We start from the raw sequence: 18,129 nt of genomic DNA on the forward strand, positions 1-18,129 counted from the left end.
TAAGGCAGAGACTACATAAAGCAAAACCAATGGCCTTTGGGCAGTTGATGATTTAAAATGTAAGGAGGAGACTACATAAAACAAAGCCAGCAAATGATCACAAGCGCACGTCCATAGTGGATGCGAGAATCCCATGAGACCACCCTCTCACAACATGTGAAATTCACACACATAAAACCCATACCTAGTGTGCGTTTGGCTCTAGTTTAAACTTTAAAAGATCAGTTTATTTTACTATTCAGCTTATTTTTGCTACTATTTTTGGACCCCTGTGCACTTTTTGAAACTATTCATGGGTCCCACCATACTATTTCAACTAACTTTTACCTTATCTATACTACTTTCAATAAAAAGTTTTCAGTTTCAGCAAAATAAGTGAATACCAAACAGACCCCTAGTGTGAGCGAGAGACCTCATAAAAACGTCATAAGATCTCCAATTTACTTGTCAACTCAAACATACAAGCTTTGCACATGCACCAAACCTAAAAAATACAGTAGTGGACTTTTTTTTTTTTTGATAAACTTTGATATATAATAACTAAGAAACTGAGAAACAAAAAGGGGCATCTTTCTTACATGCATCTATTATACTAGGAGGAAGATTGCCCGAAATGAAAAAACAAGACATATTAGACTCAATTGCAAACTTTGTAGCTACATGGGCGGCATTGTTACAAGACTTGTTGACCCAAGCAAAAGAACAAGTAGGAAATGACTCAACAATGAAAATAATATCAGAAATCAAACTCTCAATAACCCAATCTAGACTGCCCTTATGTTTCAGGACCCCATCTAAGCGTACCTTACAGTCACCTTCAAAAGTGACAGAAAACCATCTTTCTCGGCTAGCCAGCTAAACTGCCCAAAGTAATGCTTCAGCTTTAACTTGGATAGGAGACCGTTTGGATGTAACTTTAGCCCAGACCTTTATAACAACACCTCAATAATCTCTAGCCATGACAGCTAAGGCAACTTTTGAATTGGAGATAGCCGCATCAAAGTTGATCTTGATTGTGCCCAATAGAGGTTTAGACCAAGTTTGAGGATGAAACACCGGGGCTGAGTGAGGTACTGGTTTGGGGAAAATGACAGCGCATTCTTGGATTTTGGCATGTACTCTGAGAATTGAGGACTGAAGGTCTGCCTTCCCTATATGGTTACATACCATGTTTCTAGTATACCAGATTTCTTCCATAGTGTAAGTGAAATACAAGGATACTAACCATTTATCATGCACTTGCCAAAGTGGTTCAGGAGAGTTGAGAATCAGATTGATAATGTCCACTGTCGTTGTCAGTTGTGCTTCATCATCCTTGAAACCCCAGCATATGGAAAACCATAATGCCCTTGCCACTGGACAATGGAAGAAGAGATGAACAAATGCTTCTGCCTCCTGATTACATAGTACACAACAAGGATCTTCCACCTCCAAACGGCTACTTAAATTTTCCTTTATGGGCAACGCATTGACAGTAACTCTCCAAAGAAACATTTTAATCCTTTCTAGTCTTTTCATCTTCCATAGCTTTTTCCAATCCACCTCTAGATTAGTTGCTTGGGATGGTAGTTGGGATATTTTTCTGTAAGCAGAATTTATAGTGAAGCATCCTTTGGGGTTCAGTATCCATATGAGCCTATCAGGGTGGGGTCTTGTCTATAAATGGATGGAGAGGATAGCTTTGGCAGAACTCAAATCAAATAATTCAAGGATTAAAGGTGATTTCCACTTTCGCAAGTCAAGGTCGATTAATTGGGATACCTTGGTCGCTACTCATGGTGTGGATGCAGTTTTTAGGGCTGGTGTGAACCCCTAAATCCATGGCACCCACAGATCAATCCATATACCAACATATTTTCCATTTCCAACAAGGTAGCATGCACCTTTTGATACAATAGACTTTGCTTTCTCAACTGCTTTCCAGATAGGAGATGCATTCTTTGGTGCTTCTGCCCGCAACCAGTCCTCACTTACCTTGTACTTTAGTCTAAGAATCCTCATACAAGTACTATCCCTTTTAAACGCTATCATCCAGGCCAATTTGGCCAACAGTGCATCATTCATCTCCTTGGCTTTTTTGAATCCTAGTCCATCATGACTTCTTGAATAACAGAGTTTATCCCAGGCACTCCACGCTATAAATCTGCCCTCCCTCTGACTTGGTTTCCACCAAATCCTTCTGGTTAAAGAATCCAACCTATCACAAACCTTGTTAAGGATACTAAAGGTTGACATAGCATAATTGGGTAATGTCTATGCCACTAAGTTGATGAGGGTTCTCCTCCCTGCTCATGATAAACACTTGCTTCTCCATCCCAAAAGTTTAGACTCAAGCTTATTTATGAGGAAAGTAAAATCCTTACATGGGGAGCTGGATAAGAATAATGGTGCTCCCAAGTATACTGCATCTTTTTTTAGGTTTTTCATTTGGAGAATGCTCTTTACTGTTCTTCAGGTCTAGCCTTGTGTGTGCTTGGAAAAATAGACCCCAGACTTGCCCATGTTGATAGCTTGACCTAACCATTTGCAATATTTATCCAGAGTTTTCATTAGAGTGGCTGCATCTCTCCTAGCAGCCTTTGAGAACAAAACAATGTCTTCGACATACATGACGTGAGTGATAGTTGGTCCCCTGATACTTGTTTTGATGCCGCTAACATTTTTCAAGTTTAATTCATGATCTAACAGCCTTGATAGAATTTCTTGGCCCAAGATGAACAAGTAAGGGGACAGTGGGTCTACTTGCCTCAACCCTCTACTCGGCTTAAAGGATTCAGATTTACCCCCATTCACCAACACCTCAAAAGAAACAGAGGAGATGCAAGCTATAGTCCATTTGGTGAAAACTTCATTGAAGCCAAAATGTAGCAATACAGCTTGAATGAACTTCCAGTTAACCCTATCATATGCCTTTTGGAGGTCAAGTTTGATTGCCATCAAACCAAGCTTTATTTTTCTTGTTTTAAAGTTGTGCATTATCTCTTGAACAATAATTTGATTCTTAGCAATCCATCTATCTTGGATGAATGCCGATTGAGTAGGTGAGATCGTTTTTTCCAGCAGAGGCTGCAACTTTGCAACTAGAAGCTTGGAGATGATTTTATAGACTACCTTGCATGTCCAAGCTTCTAGTTGGCATGGAACCTATATAGATGAAGGATGTGACTGCCTTGATTATATCATTACCCACAGTAGGCCAGAGTTGTTTATAAAACAGTACTGGAAAACCATCAGGCCCTATGGCCTTTAAATCCTGCATCTGGAATAGGGTGTCTTTAATCTCCTCTGGGGATGGAAGTCTTTCTAGCATTTCATTCTCTTCTTCAGTGATGCAAGGGAGGATGAGGTGTTCAAGGTGCTCAAGGAAGTCAATATCTTCTTCTTTGAACAGGTCAACAAAATTGTTCCTGAATAACCTTTTTATTTGGTTAGAATCATGAATCCAAGTTCCATCTTCTTTTTTTATGGCATCAACATTGTTGTTCCTTCTTCAAATGACCGTGGATAGATGGAAGAACTTGGAATACTTATCTCCAAGCTTGAGCCATAATTCCCTTGATTTTTGACGCCAAAGGATTTCACTTCTAATCAACCACTCGAATAGCTCTGCTTGCGAGGATTGTTCTGCTAGTTCATTCACCGGGCTTGGGTGTCTAATTTGTATTTCTTTGATTTTTTGGAGCAGATTATTAATTATGTCCTGACAGCGGCCAATAACCTCTTTGTTCCATTTGCAGAGTGCATCCCTAGTAGCAGCTTGTTTTTTATACAACTTAACAAAATCTAACCCGTGAGCTCCTTTGTTCCATGCACTTTCAATCACTGATTTACATCCTTCTTCTCTAAGCCATACCGCCTCAAACCGGAATGGTTTGTGAGCAAAACTATCAGTTGGGCAAGTATTCAACAAAATTGGAGCATGGTCTGAATTGATCGCACTAAGGTGTGAAACTGTTGCTTTTGGGTCAGCCAGCCTCCAGGAAATGCTGGCCACTCCTCTATCAAGCCTTCTTTTAATTTCTGCATTACACCATTTACCTTTGGCCCAAGTGAACTTATTCTCGGAATATCCAAGTTCAACAGAATTGAGATTGAACATTAGCTCTTTGAGGCAATTTGAGGTAGAGGAGCTACCTTTAGAACCCCCAATTTGTTCATCTTCATTCAGAATGCAGTTGAAGTCTCCCATACATACCCAAGGGCCTTGGTGAGCTTCTAAAAGTGCAAACAAATTTCCCCACACCTTTTTCTTCTTAGTGTAGTATGGTGGACCATAGAACCCAACTAGGAGCCAGTCTAGTATGGAATCAGAGAAGTTAGGGGCATGATAAGGCCCGCCTCCTCGGCCATAGAGTTTGAAGAAGAAACAACATAATCAGACTAATCAGAGATATGGACATGAGTGGGATGAGAGTGACCGTGGCTGACCGTGGGATGAGAGTGACCGTGGCTGGATCAATATACACTGGTTCAAGGCCAAGTGCTGCATTCCTTAGTCTCTTAGAGAAGTGATCAAGTTCTAGCTGGTTAATCTTCCTTTTCAGAGTGTTGATTTGAGCTATAGAGGAAATTTGAGATTGAGGGAGTTGGGTATGAGTCGCCGAGGTGGAAGCTGGGATTACGGTGGATTGTAAATATAGGTCATTAGGAATGGGGAAGGTTGGGTTTTTTGTGTAATTTTACGAGTTTAGGCTTGGTTGGTGACAATGAAATGTGGGCTTTTGAATTATTTGGTTTCGGCCCATGCAACAATATGGTGGGCTCGATACTAATGTGCTAGTGTGACAACTTGACTGACCCGCACTAATCTCAGCATTAGGAAGGCTTGGGTCCAATCCAATCTCAACCGGTGTTAATAGGATAAGCTCACGAAAGAATGTGCTGGCATTGTGGTCTGGCTTTGAAGAGGACAACTGGCATTTATCTGGCACCACCTACGTGCCTTCCCACTCATCTGTATTGACGATATTCCTTATCTCGTCCTTTCCCGTAAATTTAGGAATGTCGTGGCATCGTTTGGTTACTGGATTTTTTCTAGTTGGACATGCGTTGTCCGTTACATAGGGACCACAGTATTGCTTCATCGGAGGTTCTTGCCATGGCTTGCTATTGCCACTAGAATCGACAGTACTTTCGTTCACAACCTCGAATATTCCCTCTGGCTGAGCATCATTAGCTGCCCTTAACCACAGTCTAGTCGCCTTTAAACGATTACCAGTTGGATTACTAAGTTGATAGAGCTCCGATTTGCAGTTTTTTTGCTCATGCCCGATTATACCACATTGATAGCTGTTAACATGTATAGTGTTATGGACTTTAGGCCCAACTAGATTACTTGTATAGCACACATTCTTGTACTACACTTTTACTTGTAATGCACTCCAATGCCTCATATATAAAGGCACACATGTATATTCTTTAGTTGAGAAATACAATACAATTATTCAGTATTTCTAACATGGTATCAGAGCCATTGCTCTAACTTTCTTATGTCTTACAGTCTTGTCTTTGTTGGTATTTTCCGCTGCCTCGACTTCTTCGGTCAATAAACCTTCTCCGTGCCCTCTCCTGACTGCTCCATCGCCGTCAAAGGTGCCCAAGGTTGAATCCTCACCGCCAGAAGCTTGATCATCGCCACCAAGATCACTGCCTCCGTCAGATCTTCCACATAGGACCTCCGATTAAGACATAAGACATATCATCGTGTAGCTTTTCAATCACTCTACACAACGCCGCCGGAAACATCATCATCTGACCATCCACGCGCCGCCACGCCCAGTCAAATTTTCGGTGAAATCTTCCACACACTTCACGCGCCACCAAGGTTGCTCTGATCTAGTTGCTGCCACCACCATCGGAATCATTTTTCTCTGATCTACATTTTCAGAAAAGAATCGGCTTCATCAGATATCTCACGCACCCCCACGCGCCACCCGTATAGATTGCACCGAGTTCACACGCCTCACACGCCAGTTTGCTGCCTCACGCGCTCCATGCGCGTCACACACCACACACGCCAAACATCTCTGCCACGTCAGCCCTAGCTGACGTCAGCGTCTTGTCATCTGTTAACGTCATCTCCCAATCAGCCTTCTGACGTCATCCGTTGACCATCGCTATTGACGGTTGACCTGACAGTGTTGACCGTTGACTTTCAAGGTTGACTTTGATCAGAGTTGACCATTAACTTTGACTAGAGTTGACTTTTTGCAGTCTAGGTGCTTCTTACCCAGTTTTTCACATAGATTTCATTTTTGCAATCCATTTTTGCATATTTTGCTTCTAAATGAAGAATAAGGACATGTCTTCTTCTTGTTGCAATAATCGTCACCGACAATCCATAAAGCATTTTTGCAAACGTTTTGACCACAATATTGAGACTTGCTATCATCGCAACAAATCAGCTGTTTCAATTTCTGCTGCTACTGTTACTAACACTGAGAGTGTCCAACCAATGGCTACCGTCTCTGCACAGTCTAAGTCTTCAAGATGCACTTTCACCATATCCACAGCTGACCTTAAAAACATCATCGTCAATGTCATTTGTATGGTTGGTAATGCATCTTATTCCTCTTCTCTCTCAGCTTTATCTGGTATGTCTCCTTCCTCTTGGCTTATGGATTCTGCTTGTTGCAATCACATAACACCTCACTCGTCCTTATTTTCTGAACTTAAACCTGCACCACACCCTCTTAATATTCGCACAGCAAATGGTTCCACAATGTTTGGTCATAATATAGGTTCTGTTTCGACCTCCAACCTCTCAATTCATGGGGTCTTTAATGTTCCTGGCCTTTCTTACAATTTGTTTTCTGTGGGCCAATTAGCTGAGTTTGGTTATCGCATTATATTTGATTATTCTGGGTGTATTGTGCAGGGTCCAAGGATGGGACAGGAGCTTGGGACCGGTCCCAGAGTTAGGTGTATGTTTCCAGTGGACAACCTTCATCTTCCACTTGTTGCTCCTGTTTCTGTTGCCGCAGCTGCTGTAGTATCTTCTATTCCTTCCCTTGCACTTTGGCATACTCGACTTGGTCACGCATCTTCTTCTTGGGTACAACAATTGGATTCTAGAAGTCTGTTAGATTCAGTGTTTACAGAAAATTTTGATTGTGTTTCATGTTAGTTAGGAAAACAACCAGTTTTGCCTTTCAATACTAGTGAATCAATATCCATTGATATCTTTGACCTTATTCATTCTGATGTTTGGGGACATTCCTCTGTCTCTAGTATTGATGGATCTCGATATTTTGTTGTCTTTGTTAATGAATACTCTCGTTATAGCTGGATTTTTAATATGAAACATCGTTCTAAATTATTACAAGTATATTCTAATTTTGCAAAAATAGTTGAAACTCAATTTTCCAAACGTATCAAAAAATTTCGATCTGATAATGCTCTTAAGTACACTCAATATGCTTTCTAAGCTGTTTTGCATTCCTATGACACTATTCATCAACTAACTTGTCCAGGTACCTTTCAGCAAAATGGTAGAGATGAAGGAAAACTTCGTCATATTCTTGACACTGTTTGTGCTCTCCTTCTCTCTGCCAAAGTTCCTGCTCCTTTTTGGGGCGAAACTACTCTTCATGCTATTCATGCTATTAATCACATTCCCAATCGTGTCATTCAAAATTAAACTCCATATGAGCGCCTTTTTAGGTCACCTCTAGACTATCACCACATTCGCTCCTTCGGTTCTACTTGTTTCGTTCTTCTTCAGCTGCATAAGCATAACAAACTTGAGCCTAGGTCAAGGCTTTGTTGTTTTCTTGGCTTTGGCGAAACTTAAAAGGGGTATCGGTGTTATGATCTTGTTTCTCATTGTCTTCGTATCTCCCGCAATGTTGTCTTTTGGGAACATCGCCTCTTTGTCGAGCTCTCTCATTTCCGTGCTTCTCTATCTTCCTCTTCTGTCTTAGATCTATTTTCAGATGAGGCACATATTCCTTCTGTAGCTGCTCCTGACTCTCCTGTAGACTTCTCTGTCCAACTACCAAATATCCTTGATCCTTTTCCTAGTTCCCCCTTTAATGAACAGATGGAAGATAAACAAGTCGAAGACGAGCTACCCAACCTTGAGCTTGGGTCCCCTGCTCCTACTCTGCCTGAAGATCTTGCACAAGACATTCCACCTTGTCACTCAACTCGGGTAAGATCCATTCCTACACATTTACTTGACTATCGTTGTTACACTGCCCTTGCTACACTACACGAGCCTCACACCTATCGTGAGGCTTCCACTGGCCTTTTATGGCAGATTGCAATGAAAGAGAAACTTGATGCATTATCTTAAAACCATACTTGGGACTTGGTCACTCTCCCCTCTAGAAAATCTGTGGTTGGTTATAAGTGGGTCTACAAGATTAAGACTCACTCTGATGGGTCCATTGAGCGCTACAAAGCTTATCTTGTTGCCAAAGGTTTTACACAAGAATATGGGATTGATTATGAAGAGACATTTGCTCCGGTTGCTTGTATCTCATCTGTTCGTGCCCTCTTAGCTGTTGCTGTTGCCAGTAAATGGGACCTTTTCCAGATGGATGTCAAAAATGCATTCCTTAATGGGGATTTAGGTGAAAAAGTTTACATGCAACCTCCTCCTGGTCTCTCTGTTGAATCAAACAAGGTTCGTCACCTTCGACGGGCCCTTTATGGCCTTAAACAAGCTCCATGAGCTTGGTTTGTCAAATTCAGTTCTACCAGCCCTCGCTTGGGTTACATGGCCAGTCATCATGATTCTGCCTTATTTCTTCGTCGCACTGACAAATGCACTATTTTACTTCTCCTGTATGTGGATGATATGATCATAACTGGTGATGACCTCAGTGGCATTCAAGAATTCAAGAATTTTCTCAGTCAGCAGTTTGAGATGAAAGATCTTGGATGTCTCAGCTACTTCTTGGGTCTTGAAATCACTCATTCTACAGATGGACTTTACATTACTCAAGCCAAGTATACCTTTGAACTCTTGTCTCGAGTTGGACTCACTGATAGCAAGATTGTTGACACTCCAGTTGAGTTTAATGCGCATCTGACTCCCTCAGGGGGGAAACCATTGTCCAATCCCTCTCTTTACAGACGCTTAGTTGGCAACCTAGTTTATCTCACTATTACTCATCTAAACATTTCTTATACTGTTCACCAGGTGAGCCAGTATCTGTCTACTCCACGATCGACTCACTATGCTGTTGTTCTGCGCATTCTTTGGTACCTAAAGGGCACTCTCTTCCATGGTCTTTTCTACTCTGCTCAGTCTTCTCTTATTCTCCGTGCATTTTCTGATGCTAATTGGGCAAGAGATCCCACTGATCGCAGGTCCACCACTGGTTATTGCTTTCTTCTTGGTTCTTCTTTGATTTCTTGGCGAAGTAAAAAACAAACTCATGTGGCCCGTTCCAGTACTGAAGCAGAATATCGTGCCCTTGCTGATACCACATCTGAGGTCCTTTGGCTACAATGGCTTCTCAAAGACTTAGGTGTGTCTACACCCTCTACTACTCCTCTTTATTGTGACAATAAAAGTGTCATTCATATTGCTCACAATGATGTCTTCCATGAACGGACTAAACATATCGAGATCAATTGTCATTTTATCTGTTATCATCTTGTCTATGGTGCTCTCAAGCTAATCTCAGTCTCCTCTACAGATCAACTTGCAGATATCTTCACCAAGTCACATCCTAAGGGACGCCTTCGTACTTTGGTTGACAACCTTAAGTTAGTCTCACATCCACCTTGAGTTTGAGGGAGGCAGTTAACATGTATAGTGTTGTGGTCTTTAGGCCCAACTAGATTACTTGTATAGCACACATTCTTGTACTACACTTTTACTTGTACTGCACTCCTATGCCTCGCCTCATATATAAAGGCACACATGTATATTCTTTAGTTGAGCAATACAATAATTTCTAACAATAGCAAATGTCTACCACTTTTTCATACTTAACTCCAATCCACAAATCCCTTTTACTCGGCCTGGGGAGGAATACAACTGGTATCAAAGGAGACTCAATGTCCACCTCAACTCTAACTCTGATGACTCTTCTTTACGTGTCGCCGCTGTCACCGATAAGATCCACTTCAATGACCGCACCAATTTTTAAGCCTATTTTCCTTAGATTCTCTTCCATTTTCCAGAGAGGTGGTAGCCCATGGATTTTGTATCCAAATTGATGTTGTCGTGAGTCCACCTCCTGCCATGTTAGCTCTGGACTCCATTTCTTTAGTGCTAGGTGTCCACCTCTAATGGACCATGGCTTCTTGACAAAGACCTTATGAAGATCAACTTCATGCTGAAACATGAACATGAACACATTTTTGCCCAGTGTTTTGACCTCCATTGGGAAGACTGGCTTCCATACCTTGTTGGTAACATCTTTGACGAAGTTCAGACTGATGGGTTTATCTATGATGAGTTTTGCTGCTAGAATGAGGTTTGTGTGGTTGGTAAGGTCTTGGTTTGGGGGGAGCTCTACTCTAATATCTTGGCATGAACACTTTTCCCGTACGAGTAATGAGTTCGGACACCTCCATTGAAGGTAGAGATGTTTGGGTAGGCCTGCAAAATTTTGTTTGTGTATTTTCCTGGGTTGGTGAGTGGGTAAAAGAAAAGAAAAGACTGGAAAGTGAGTAGTGAAATGGGGTAGGAGACGGTGGGGTAGAGGACAGGGTAGGGGAAAAGGAGAGACTAGCTCAGGTTAGAGGGAAAAGGGGAGACGGTACCATAGTAGTACGGAGAGGGGAAAAAAAAAAAAAAAGGCAAACTTTTTTTGGTTGTGAATTGGATTAGCTTAAAGGTGTTCTTGGTGGAACTGGTTAAATACAGTAGTGGACTTGAAACCAAAAGAAAAACGTTATAATTTCGGCTCACAAGCCCCATCCAATTGATTTGAGTTCATACAAAGAAAACCGAGTCATACAAGCTTTTGCACATGCACCAAACCTGAAAATCACAGTAGTGGGCTTGAAACAAAAAGTAAAATGTGATAATCTCGGGCTCACAAGCCCGTCCAATTGATTTGAGTTCATACATGGAAAAACACGACAATATCCTCACAAACTCAAATAGAGCCCGTGAATGATGTTCGAAGGTCTAAACTTAACATAATCTAACAATTAACAAAGTATTATCTTTCTCTTGCAGTGAAATATCCTGACTATTGAAGACCGACACAACAGAAAAATATCAAGCTGCAGCAACAGCCTCGGGAGAAGCCACAACAGCTGCAGCCTTAGCCTCAGTTGCAACAGCCGTACAGCTGGTTTTAGCATCTTTTGCGGGGGCTGGTGCGGGTGGTGATTCTGGTGAAGCCTTCAGGTGAGGAGGTGTGTTGTGCTTTAGTTTCAAGATTATGTGCCGCATCCTTGAAAGGTCAGTTGGCTTTCCAGGCTTTGGACCTTGGACAATGGCAACAGAAGGCTTCTTCTCCTGATCTTTCTTCCCTCTTTTCTTTTCTATAGCAGGAACTTCATTAGGTACTAACTCTGCAATGGCCTTCCAGTAATTCTTATCAGCCTCAGCATGGAACTTCTCTTGGTTGGCCAGAAATATCTGACAGAAAAGAAAATAACTGAGTCCAAAAAGATGCAATTCAGGAAAAAGCAGGATATTAAGTTTAAAATTTAAGATATTAAGATCAGATTTTTCTGAAACGTACAAATCTTGCCCTTAATAATTAGCCAAACAAAACTAGCTCAATTACCATTTAAAAAATTCTACAGAACCTTTTTTAAAAGAAATACTGACAAATATAACAAGGATATTGCAGGTTCACAGGCCACATAATAGGTGACCCATAATGAAAAAATTACAAGGGTAAAGATTCCAGAAAAAGGACTACTACTACCCTAGAGACATCCACTGGAGGAACAATCTCAAATGTAGATGCTTCAGTCTGTCTTTCAAAAGTAGTTTGCTTCCTTTCACATTAATCACAAGGTTGTAAAAACCAGGATACACGGTCTGAAATCCCTTATACAATTCATGTTGTTTAAAAATCATAAAGTTATAGGATCAGATTGAGATCATGATCTGAATCATAAAATCAGGAGACAATGTCAATTAAACATCGGGATAATAATATTATATTGCTATCTATCTCTTTGGTTTTCAAGTAAAAATGTGATAGGATTGGAATTCGCAACAAGCTTATTATTATTCATAAATTTTAGTAGAATGAGAATTTGACATCTGAACTTGGTTGAAATTAATAATACAACAACAACAACAAAAGCCTTGCCAATTTTTTTGGGGTTGGCTACAAAAAAGCCTTAAGCCTTAACAGCCACATGTATTCTATTCCTCCATCCTATTCCATCCAAACTCATAACCTCTATTACTTAATTGACATGTCCATTTTAACTACTAATAATGTTAGTTTTTATTTTCCCCTACCTTTTTTTTTTTTTTTTTTTTTTTGCTCCCTTAACTTGAATTAATTCACACTTTCTTACTAGTGCATTAAGCTCTCTCCTCTACACATGACCAAACCATCTCAAGCAATAATATTATTTTTTTAATAGTTATGTCGATTTCTAGGTATAGATGAAGGCTCTACCTTTTGAACTATAAGCCTACAACCCTATTTATTTGATGGCAATAGTTTGTGGTAAAAATGTATTTCCTAAGCTTTGGATATGATTTCTTAAAATATGTCTACTACTCAAAACTAATTTTTATATTCCATAAAATTTTACAATCCTTGATCCGATCTTATGATTCAATTCCGATCAAAAGTAAGATCCTGATTTTAATTACCATAATTAATCATATAATTTGCTTCCCTTCTAAGTTCATGAGTGCAGTTAAATCTAGAAAAGCCACTTCTGATCTACTTCCAGAATAACTGACATGAGATACCCTTTCAAGTGGGAGTGAGTGACTAAATGACCAATGTGTCTTGCCTCAAGGACTTATATGAAAGACTCCTTCTATTGCTGACAGCCCTTTGAGGCAGACTAGCATGTACGAGACTAATAAAAATAAAAAAGGAAGATTGTTGTCTTTAGTTTCCCATCTCGCCATTCCTGACTTTGGAAGGAAATTCTTATCATATATATAATATGAAATAATAAATAAATAAAAAAGAAGAGAAAAAAAAAAAGGGAAAATTTTGTGTAATAGGAGCATTTCAACCATGTGCCAGAAGCTTTGCCAGCAGAAAAAATTCAAATAATGACATAAATCTGGTGCTAGAAGTGTAATTTTTTTGCAGGCCTGAACACACACACACGCATATATATATATATAACAAAGTTAAAGCAAGGGTAACAGAGATCCGACACATGCTCTCTAAAACCATGATCAGCTGTATTTCATGGCAATGGATTATATTTCAAACTAAATTGGAATTTCAAAGCAGCATGATAAAAGCCACAACCACATTTTAAGACCACGAAAATACCTCCATAGAGGAGGCAGCATAATAAAAAAATTCCACAACATACTACTTAATATATTTGTTCATACTAAATACCAGTAAGTACATTTTTATCTGGTATTCTGCAGCTAATCAAAAAATCTATATTTTGTTAAAACCTTTTAAAGGTGCATCATTTAATCTAATAAAAATACTCTTATTTTACAAATCAATGCAGAGTCAGCAATTTATCTCCATTGAGATTCTGTAAGCTCTCATATCTAGCTCGCGTCAATCTGGCAGAAGTAACCGGCAAATGTATTCCTAAAAAAAACCCTCATTACATCCTCCAAAACTGAATAAATCATCCAAATAATCCCTGAAACCATCATATTCTAATTCCACTAACTACACTACAATTCTATTTTCCTCAAAATACTTTAAAAAGTAAAACATATTCAACACTCTTCCAATACCCAATCAACAACTACTTAACCTTCAAGATCAAAGTAACGATACAGTGATGTAATCTTGTGATTCTAGAACAAGGTAACAGATTAAATACAGAACAACATAGAATCTAATTATTAACCACAACAACCAAATATATATATGTATATATATATATATGCACACTCTTTACCTTCTCCTTCTCCATATTAGTGACTATGTTGTGTTCACAAGTAATCTTCCTCCTCCTGTAGAAATCAACTTTGTATTCATCGGCTTCGTCAATTATCTGGCTCAACAACTCCTTCTCCCTCTTCTCCTTCTCCTCTAGCAGGATCGCATTCTCTCTGCTCGCCACAAATTCAATGCAAAACATTAAATCCCACTCAACTACTTCACAACATACAACTCTATCAAATTCAATAAGCAAACCAAACATTACATCGAAGACAATATATAAATAATTAAAAGCGCTTAATCCATAAATGATACAATTTCCACAAATTTGGCTTAACAAAAACCTGAAATCTTAAATTTTCAATCGCAATTCGAATTTAACCTAACAAAGCCAATTGTTTTGGTAAAGTGAGTCAGTCATTATAGGATGGAAACGAAAAATAGGACAATTTTTCCTAATTTTCTCGGCAACCAAATAGATCGCAAATTTAAGTGAAATTCGAAAGCGTACCTCCTCCATTCCCTGAGAGCGAAGCCTTCCTCAGGCTCCATCTCCGTCGGAGGGGGCAAAATCGGACCGTCCGATCCAGGAAACCCTCCATCGAAGTCCTCACCGATCGCTTCATCGGCGTAGATCTCCGAGACTGGCTGCGACGCGAACGCGTCATCGCCGGCGGAGAAAGAGTTGTCGTTGTTGTTGTTATTGTTGTTGTGGAAGATCGGTGAATCGGTGGCCGAATCCTTGAGTGAGTCAGAGTCGGCGAAATGAGTTGCGGCGAACGAGTCGAATCGCTGGGAGGGGAGACGAGGGTCGTAACCTTGGTAACCATCGTCGTCGAACGGTCGAGTCGACCCGGTTGAGGGGACCGAGTCGTCGCCGGGTTGAGTAAACGAGTCGGGAAACGATGACATGGCTGGCTGGCTGGTTGTGTACGGACACGTAAACTGTGTGAAATGCTCTTAAGATAGAGAGAGAGAGAAGAGAATTGTATGCGTCTGTGTCTTGGTGGGCCTAAATACAAGGACTATTTAGTAGGCATGATTCGTTGTGTGGCTAGGCCCAACTAGGTTACTTTTCAACTAGCCCAGTATCTAAATACAAGAGCATGAGTAAGACTTAAATATAGTACTTAGTGTTCTTTAGGTTACTGTTTTAAAATTCTGTTATATGAATTTTTTTCTCATTAAGTGAAAGTGTATTTTTTAGTTAAATATCCATATAACTAAATTTTAAGAAAAGCACATAAGGAACAGTACTTAAGTTACTGTGCCTATATTTTGTCCTTAACATAGATTGACAAGCCTATATAACAATACGCAACACTTTTATTTATGAGATTTTATACACGTAGATCATATATAAACTTGTTACCTAAGAATAATAAGATAACACCTCGCGTAATAAGGTATTTGTGGTTTGTGGGTGAAGTTTTTTTTTTTTTTTTTTTTTTTGAATAAATATTTTATTACTCAACCCTAATAAGGGGAGAAACAGAGTTGTTGAAACTTATTTTTTATTTTTTATATAAATATTTCAGGGACTAAGGTGACAACTATAGGGGCCTTTTTTATATTTTTTAAAAAATGAGAAAATATTTAAATTTTAATTAAATAATATTTTATTATTATTGTTGTTGCTGCTGCTGCAAGAACTAGAATTAGACCCTCAACCCACCAATAATAGATGATGGCCCAACAAGCCCAAAACAATATATTTGTTAGAGAATAGATTTTACAAAAAAACGTCTAAGCAAATTAAGTATGGGCCTTAAATGACTGGATTCGTGCCAAGAAGACAAGAAAACACAATTTAATAGAAATAACACTTCTCGGTCAGGTCTAAGGATGAAATGTTCTTATCTTCACTCAAGTTTATCTAAGTACAAGATGTTCTTTCTTTTTTTTCTTCCTTCTCAGATTACCTGCCCCATTTTTCATGGGGGCCTTTCCCTTATATAGTCATTCCATCCTTCATCCCAGCCTTTCACTTATTGATCATATAAGTGATCTCTTGAATGCTTGTCCTATCAAAAACCTCCTAGAAGCTTTGTAAATAGCTGTAAACTAAGATATCACCGTTCATGTGTCATCTCCACATAAATGCAGCTAGATGGTTTGGTGTAGAACATTTAATGTAGCAGTAGTAGCCTTCTCCCAAGATATTTCCTCATTTGTTGTTGGCTACTTTCCTTGATGTTTATCCTCAGAAGAACAGTTCCCTTTTGTATAGAATTTTCGGGATAGTTGGGCTCCATCCTTTCAAAATACATTCCGAGGAGGCTCGGCTCCTCGAAAACTATTGCATGGCTGTTATTTTCTTCTCTTATCCTCAACTTATCGATCACGCAGCTTATCAAACCTTTCCTTTCGACCATCCTCGGGCTCCTACATGTCCTCGAGCACAACCCACAGCCCAATACTCCTGCTCAGCCTATTTATCCTCACAATTATTATTATTATTATTATTATTATTAAAATTTAGATGTAAATTTAATAATTAAGATTATGTGATAAATGCAAAGAGATCTTTTACATTTTACAGTAATCTCATCCAACCTAGAAGCATATCTGATTTTGCTATAAGGATTAGTACACAGGTAACATAACGTGTAAAAACTAGAAACTTAAAAAAACTACCTAATTAAATAAATAAAAAAATTGATTTTACTTTGGTACAATACATGCTGGGGAAGCCAAAACTAACTCATAAAGATTTTTTTTTTTTTTTTTTGCTTCTGTACATATAACTATAAGGTGTAAAAAGAGTTAAAAGCTATATAGATTAGGATAAGCATTGAGCGGATAACAATAAGTCAATAAGTTCTAAAGAGGTGTAATTTTTGTTGTGTAACTAGTATTATTCTTTTTTTTTTAAATATATATATAATTATTTTTGTTGTTTAAAATTTTTTGGACAGTTCTACTATTTTTTTGCTAAGTGAAAAGCCCTTAATAAAGGGGGTCTTCTTCCAATCGGGGGCCTTAGCCGACTGGCTCATTTGCCCATATTGTTAAGCCAACCTTGTTAATATATATATATATAGCTTATTAGTTATTTTTGCCCAACTTGTTTTGAGTAAAATAAGACAATAAAGATAAACTCATCCAAATATACATGCATTTTTTTTATATTAAAAAAATACACATGATGCATTTGCTAACGTAGGCTTTGCTTGCAGCTGTAGCTATTTCTTATATCTTCGTATTCAGTGTTTGGATGTTGAAAGTGGATAGAAATATAAATGTACATCAAGGGAGAAAAAGAAAAGTTATAAAAAAAAAAAAAAGTTAAATAAAAACGCACACTATTTAGGCTTATTTGTGTTTGAATAAGATTACGCATTCATAAAAAATAATTAAAAAATCTTGCCCAGGTTTTCAAAGAGTTTTTTTTTGGTAAATAAGGGAATAATATTAAGCACTAGCCAAAAAAATCAACTGTTTGAGGACGAATCCTCTCATAATACATGTCAATTTGGTCATAATACAAAAGCATAGCAATGCCCATAGTCGTACTATCATAAACAACAAAATCTTGCTGAATAATTAGACCTTTTCGGGCTAGCGCATCGGCACACCTATTCGTTTCACGGAAGCAGTGCATAATCCTTACTTGAGGAACTTGGCGAATGAGAGACTTGCAATCCATAATAAGGGGGGAGTGATTAAGATTAAAGCTAACCTCATTCGCCATCCATCCCAAAACAACTTCAGCATCAACTTCTAGCTCTATAGCCATAAGATTGAGAGAAATGCATAGAGATAGACCATCCCTTAGGGCCCATAGCTCTGCTTCAACACTGGAAGAGATACCAATGTTGCGAGTAAAACCTTTAATCCATCCTCCCTTAGAATCACGGATCAGCCCACCACCGCTCACCCTTCTAGGATTCCCTAAAACTGGCCCATCTGTATTCAGTTTATACCAGCCTTCACATGGCCTAGACCACCTAACCCGAATCAGCCTTTTAGTGACCCTTCTGTCTGCCTTGCTCATGCGATACATATACTCCTGTGCTGCATGAATCACGCTACTGTACAGCTTCAGGTTGGGCTGCTTCTCTTTAAATGCCAAATCATTCCTATGCAGCCACAATCTCCATACTGCAAAAGGAAATAAAATATGCCAAGGGATAGAAGC

The 18,129-nt window shown here is 39.1% G+C and overlaps 2 protein-coding genes across 2 annotated transcripts; both read right to left on the reverse strand.

Moving 5' to 3' along the window:
* Positions 1-942: 942 nt before the first annotated feature.
* On the reverse strand, positions 943-4,189 carry LOC142639998 (uncharacterized). The gene is made up of 5 exons (XM_075814114.1): positions 3,528-4,189; positions 3,221-3,407; positions 2,522-3,144; positions 1,832-2,197; positions 943-1,582 (listed from the first exon to the last, which is right to left on the reverse strand). Exons 1-5 carry the CDS (start codon positions 4,187-4,189, stop codon positions 943-945), a joined length of 2,478 nt encoding a protein of 825 aa, XP_075670229.1.
* Positions 4,190-10,966: 6,777 nt separating this feature from the next.
* LOC142639298 (clathrin light chain 2-like) lies at positions 10,967-14,988 on the reverse strand. The gene is made up of 3 exons (XM_075813500.1): positions 14,500-14,988; positions 14,005-14,158; positions 10,967-11,554 (listed from the first exon to the last, which is right to left on the reverse strand). The coding sequence occupies exons 1-3, from the start codon at positions 14,898-14,900 to the stop codon at positions 11,189-11,191; spliced, it is 921 nt and encodes a 306-aa protein (XP_075669615.1). The 5' UTR covers positions 14,901-14,988; the 3' UTR covers positions 10,967-11,188.
* Between the last annotated feature and the right edge of the window lie 3,141 nt (positions 14,989-18,129).

Source organism: Castanea sativa, chromosome 6 (assembly GCF_040712315.1).
Source record: "Castanea sativa cultivar Marrone di Chiusa Pesio chromosome 6, ASM4071231v1".
NCBI lineage: Eukaryota > Viridiplantae > Streptophyta > Magnoliopsida > Fagales > Fagaceae > Castanea > Castanea sativa.

Coding starts and splice junctions, on each gene's coding strand:
- LOC142639998 (XM_075814114.1), bottom strand. CDS start 4,189: ATGGGAGACTTCAACTGCATTCTGAATGAAGATGAACAAATTGGGGGT. Junction 3,408..3,527: donor TGGCTCAAGCTTGGAGATAA/GTATTCCAAGTT, acceptor AAGGTTATTCAG/GAACAATTTTGTTGACCTGT. Junction 1,583..1,831: donor GTTGGTATATGGATTGATCT/GTGGGTGCCATG, acceptor TTCTGCTTACAG/AAAAATATCCCAACTACCAT.
- LOC142639298 (XM_075813500.1), bottom strand. CDS start 14,900: ATGTCATCGTTTCCCGACTCGTTTACTCAACCCGGCGACGACTCGGTC. Junction 14,159..14,499: donor GCTCTCAGGGAATGGAGGAG/GTACGCTTTCGA, acceptor TGTGGCGAGCAG/AGAGAATGCGATCCTGCTAG. Junction 11,555..14,004: donor CTAATATGGAGAAGGAGAAG/GTAAAGAGTGTG, acceptor CTTTTCTGTCAG/ATATTTCTGGCCAACCAAGA.